This window comes from Aristolochia californica, unplaced genomic scaffold (assembly GCF_029961685.1).
Source record: "Aristolochia californica isolate CCGP_79_NKW_82.1479 unplaced genomic scaffold, dmAriCali1.0.hap1 SCAF_9, whole genome shotgun sequence".
Taxonomy (NCBI): domain Eukaryota; kingdom Viridiplantae; phylum Streptophyta; class Magnoliopsida; order Piperales; family Aristolochiaceae; genus Aristolochia; species Aristolochia californica.
The window spans coordinates 30,427,445-30,433,444 of NW_027182290.1; the positions used below are offsets into that span (position 1 = coordinate 30,427,445).

Consider the following 6,000-nt stretch of genomic DNA (forward strand, 5'->3'; position numbering starts at 1 on the left):
ATAAAGGTGAAAAATTAAAACAAACAACGGGTATAGGGACTGAAAAGAGAAAAAAATAGATACGAACCTAAACTGCTAGAGATAATAGATCAGAAAAGGATCTCATTATCTCTGTGTGTTGACCGAGTCAACACACATAATCTACTTTGATACCATGTTGAATTTATAGAAAAGAGAAAAACTTTATTGACTTAATATAATCGAAGTACATAAACCCCTATTTGTAATAGGGGAAAGTAGTAGAGTCCAATTACAATTAAACTACCATTGTCCCAATTACACCCAAACTCTAACACTTAAAGATAAGTCCTAGCATAATTAAATAACTCAACATAAATAGAAGACTAACATAACTAAAATATCTTTAATTGGAAACTCTTTTGTGAGACCTTCCATAATAATTGTGGCTCAGTAAAACTTCTTAATGTGAGAGTCATGAAAGACTTTTCCATATTTGTTCTTCAAAGTTATTACTATTTCTTTATCTTGAGCGCCGAAGTCGGTGCAAAGTGTGATCGAGTAACTAGACTTTGAACCTTGCAAACATAAAAAGACCGACACCATTTACATAATTAGGTTAGTATCATCGCCCATTAAGCATGTATCAACTCAAAAGTAGATAGTCTTCATAATGCAATTTGAGCAAGTATATACTCCGCATTCAAAGGTAGAAAGTCATCCCCATCCTTTTTCAGATCTGTTTTTTGTCTCTACAAGAGAAACAGAGACACGAGAGGCATGCACCTTCTCTCTCGTTACCAGGAGGGACCCCTACTAGATTCCTGCGGTTCTGAAAATCTTGGATTGGCTTTGGGTCTAATCACCAAACCATTTGACTTGGTTTAGTTAGTTGGTTTATAGGCTTTTTCAAATCCAATATTGTGGAGTCAACCCTTTCAAATCGATTCAGCTATTCTAACAAGTTATGACAAAATGAAGGTCTACGTTTTGTGCCATAGACTAAGTCAATGACTCCACCCTGTAAGGAACGCATGGTCAATTAGCCATGTCTCTTAGATCTTTAGAGAATTAGAGTTGGTAAATCACTAATTAGTTGTAATTTGACATAATTTTAGAAGATAGTGAGTTATCTTTGACCACAAAAAACCTTTTTTCTAATTAAAGCCTCTTAAATTGCAAACTATCAAGATATCAGTTTATAATCAAGTAAGAAAAGAGAGTAATGACAATTATACCATTCTATGAGCTAAAACATTAAAATGAGGGGACAAGGGATATGCAAAGGAGAGGGGGGAGGGGTTATTGGTCTCAAGATTCACATTAAAATTATTTTGATGATAACAAATATGAGTTCTTAATGATGTCCATTAACTAGCTTGTAGTTAAAAATTTCTTAAATGAATTTTTTGACAGTAGATTTGTTGAACTGGCCATGGTCCATCTTAACAATCTATATATAAAAGGGAAGTGAGTAGCTCATGTCGAAAAATGCATCATCCAATCAACCATGTAATATTGTTTGACTGAAACAAAAGAAAGGAACAATAATATTTTCAAACATAGAAAAGGTAAAAGGAGTCGACCACATAGGAAGAAGACTGTCACTTCAACTACAGAATTGAAGAATTCAAGGGTCAAAAGTTGAATAAGTCAATTTCATACATAAAAGTTAAGCACATCACTAAAAAAGATGAAGCCTCAAATCGCAAGACAAAATGACTCAAGCATATGGTGAAAAAAGGTGTAAAAGGATTCAATCCTTAAGGAAGGATTTTATCCCATATCATGATAGAGAGAGTAAACAAAAAGTTTTGAAAGAAAAAATGAGCAAAATCCACTAGGAAGTGTGTTGGAGGAGTAGAACCTTTGGGTGGGTTTGAACCCCACTAAGAGGATTTGGACCTATAGGGTGAATTTGAACCTATTTGAGCAAGAGGATTTGAACCTATGAAAAAATTTGCCCTATCTATGTGGAAAAACTGAAAAAAGGATTCAAATTCACCTAACAAAAAAACTTTTGGAATAGAAAAGGATTTGGCCCTTATAGAGTGCAAAAACAGGAGGAGTTGAACACATGGCACATGATTCACACTCATACTTTAGAAATTCACAATTTCATAATGTTAGACCCAAATTAAGAAGATATAGGTCTCCAAATTTTGTAAGTGGTCTGTTAACATGTTCAAAAATAAAACTAGGATTTATTTATTATTTTCCATAATTTTTTACCTCTTGTTGTTAAATACCAAATAATCTTACCCATTCACAACTAGTTTTTTAGCATTGGGATCATACTATTCATTCCAAACTCATCCCAAATGAACTCTCTCCCTATATTGAAAGCCAAGCCTCTCAACCTCTAAAACTTGTTTTGAGAAGTTTTAGCTCCTCCAAACCTTGAAATGAACCAAAATATGGAAGTTTTCTTAATATTTTAAATCTTACTTGAATACTAAGAAATGAGTCTCATGAACGTGTGGCAAGTATTTTTAAAGATCATATTTGATGTGGCCAATATATTGTGAGTGGTTGTGAGATTGACTACCATTCAAAATCTATATTAACAGCTTTCTTTATTTTAAAATCAACCTTATATCTTTATATATTTATTTATTAGGACATCTCAAATAGTTTTTACAAACATTAAAATTTGGGGATAAGATTTCAAAGCCAAGTATATGTACACATTGAACTTAGTGTTATAACACTTTAAAATTATTCAGTTAAGTTCAGATTATTATTCATGGACTTTACTTTGAAATCAATCATTAAATTGAGTTGTTTTGTGTGCATTATGCATTTTGAAAAAAACAATCCCAAATTTATATTAAGCTAGTATTTTCAGATCAAACTATTAAGGGTCATTTTGAGTTACCTATTCTTTAAGGTCAACAAAGATTATATGAGCAATCTATATTTTCAAATCAAGTCATTAAAGGTTATTTTAAGTTATTGGTGACATTGGTAGGGACATAGGATTAATATACCTCTTATTTGTGTTTGACAAACGTCAAATTAGTCTACTTAGAGTCAATTTACTAGTAAATTATTGTAAACAATTAATCGTTACAATTAGACAAATTGAGTTGTTTTGTGTGCATTCCGCATTTTGAAAAAAATAATCCTAGATTTACATTAAGCTAGTATTTTCAGATCAAACTATTAAGGGTCATTTTGAGTTACCTATTCTTTAAGGTCAACAAAGATTATATGAGCAATCTATATTTTCAAATCAAGTCATTAAAGGTTATTTTAAGTTACTGGTGACATTGGTAGGTACATAGGGTTAATATACCCTTTTTTGTGTTTGACAATTTCAAATTAGTCTACTTAGAGTCAATTTACTAGTAGATTATTGTAAACAAGTAATCGTTACAATTTATGCCAAACCTTCAACGGACAAAGAGTTTGAGAGAAGCCTTTAAAGTTGAGAAGTAGGGGTTGGAAAATTGAATTTATTGTTGTGTGAGACATAAGGCATTGTGTAGGTAAAGGGTACCAAGGGTGGGCATGGGTTGGGTAGGGTCGGTGTCAGATTTATAGGATCCCCCACCCTGAAATCTGGACCCAAAAAAAACCCTAAAAATCCAAATTGCCAAACTCAACTGCGACCTTATCACCATCCTTAAAACCTTGTCCCCACCTCATTCTCATCAACCCGACCCTTCCCCACTACATTCCCGAGAACCTGACCCATCTCAACCCCATTTTATATCTTTGTTTTTATCCCCCACCCCATCCCCGACCTATAAGGAGATATAAAAAACACAAACCCAGATTGTTCAAGTTGGTTTGGGTGGGGATCGGGTATACTATAAAACCCAACCTGATGCCCACCTCTTAAGGGATACTGCAAATCCCTTTATGGGTCTATGTTATTGTGCCTAGTGAACTACTAAAAATCCCTTCTGTGGGTCTAAGTTGGTGTCCGTAGTGAACTACTGAAAATCCATGTGTAAGAGCTTGTATAATCTAGGGAGTTGTCGAAAAATCTTTTTGTGGGTCTAAGCAAGTGTGCCTACTTAGTTGTTATAAATCTGATTGTGTTTTTGTAAATTGATTGTTGCGATTAGTTAAATGATACAAGTCCTTGTGTTGATAGTATTATAATTAGCCTTTTTAGAGGGGATTTGTTGTAAATATTGTAGGGCAACCTAAAAATAAGTGAAGCCTGAAGGTACCAAAAACATCTTGAGGGAGAAGAGGTTGGGGGGGTTGTGATTGCTACTGAATGTATTTTGACCAGTGTGCTTAAACATAAATTGTAAGATTGAGTTTGCACTTTAAATTAATTGAAGGATAAATACACACACATAATGTCGGAATTAAATATAAAGGTTCTTCCTAGGATCCATACTTTAATCATAAAAAAATAAGTTATTTAGCTTAGTGTATAAGTGAAATTTATGCAGAAAATTGGCACAACAGTCATTTTCAAAAGTGGAGTCGACCCCTTATTCGTGGAGTCAAGCCCATGTGATACACAACTAATATTGAAGTTGAATCCAGCTTATTGTAAGTTTTGTGCAAAAAATTGGAGTTGACCCCCTATACAGATATTTGTAAAGGAGTCGGACCCACCCATATGGAGTCAATCGCTTCTAACAAGAAAAAGGAAAAGTAAGGTCAACACTGACAGTAATAATTCGATCGAAAAATGGAGTTGGCCCTGGTACTAAAATTACCTAGGAGTTGAGCCCATATAAGAGGAGTTGACCCTATATTAAGGAAAAAGGAAGAGAAGTTGACTCTTCTGAATTAGAGTCGACCCAAGTACTAAAGCTGCAGTTGGATTCGAGCCCATAGAGAATGATTTGATCTCACAACTGACTATTGGAGCCAAAGGAATGGACCTCGAAATTTTGGAAGTGTGTTACCAACATGACTAACAGTAACAATATGATTTATTTTTTAATAACTTTAAGGTTATATTTTTACCCTTTTTAGTAAAATACCAATAATAATCATATCCACCCATAGCGGCTAGTTTTTGAACATTGGGAAGCATGTTTTACCTAGAAAACTTGACCTAAACTTCCAGGTATAGTGTTAGTAAGTGCCAAGAATTACTTTTGACTGAGTTTGTTAATAAAAGCTAAGTATTTATGAACATTGATTTTAAGATTTTAAGGTCGTTGCTGGTTGAAAAATCAAGTTAGTGGAAATACCGAAACCATCATAAGTTGGAGTCCAGTAGAAAATGGTCAAGCTGCTGCACAAATGGCAGCTGATTGAATCCGATGTAGAAGACGACTTCTTCATAATGGTTGAGATCACCGCCGGAAAGGCACACAATAAAGTCACTTTGAACTTCATTGGATTGTTCCTAGGAACGATAGAATCAACTCTTCCTTCAATTAACTCAACCTTCCCCGAACTGAATGCTACGATAAATGAGTTGAAAGAGATGAAATGGATAGAATCGATTCTTTCCTCGTCAAGGTCTGGTCCAACACTCCCAAGTATGGACTTGAAGAACAAGTTTTTATTCCATAAGACTTTTGAAAAGGTCAAATCAGATATTGTGAGTTATCCAATCCCAGAAGAAGGCATAATAGGTGCCCTGGTGATGATCATGGAACAACCGAAGGAGGTTGTAGCATTGAACACTTGCCGAGGGCTCATGAGCCGGATAACCAGCGACTCCATTGACTTTCCACACAAAGCAGGTAATCTTTATTCCATTGATTATACCATTGAAGGGCAGGAAGAGGACATCGGTGAGAGTGACATCTGTATTCGTTGGCTTCGAAGGTTATACGAGTACCCGAGGCATGCACGGGAAGGAAAAGAGTTGAATCCTATACGGTGATAAAACAAGAGGAGTCAATTCCATAGGTAAATTACTCTGATTTCACAGAGTATTTTTCGTTATGTTGTAAACTCAGAATATACAGTTCTCAGTTTCACAAGAAAACCTACACAAAACGAGGAAGAAAAAAGAACCCCCCCCCCCCCCCCCCCATGATGGGGTAAGTAACATAAGTTTGCTTATGAGATGATGAAAACGAGACGTTGTATGCGATTTTGTGAAGACAT

At 34.9% G+C, this 6,000-nt stretch overlaps 1 protein-coding gene across 1 annotated transcript; it reads left to right on the forward strand.

The window, feature by feature from the left end:
- The first annotated feature begins 5,161 nt into the window (after positions 1-5,161).
- On the forward strand, positions 5,162-5,773 carry LOC137940752 (berberine bridge enzyme-like D-2). The gene has a single exon (XM_068785884.1). It carries the CDS (start codon positions 5,162-5,164, stop codon positions 5,771-5,773), a length of 612 nt encoding a protein of 203 aa, XP_068641985.1.
- The last annotated feature ends 227 nt before the right edge of the window (positions 5,774-6,000 follow it).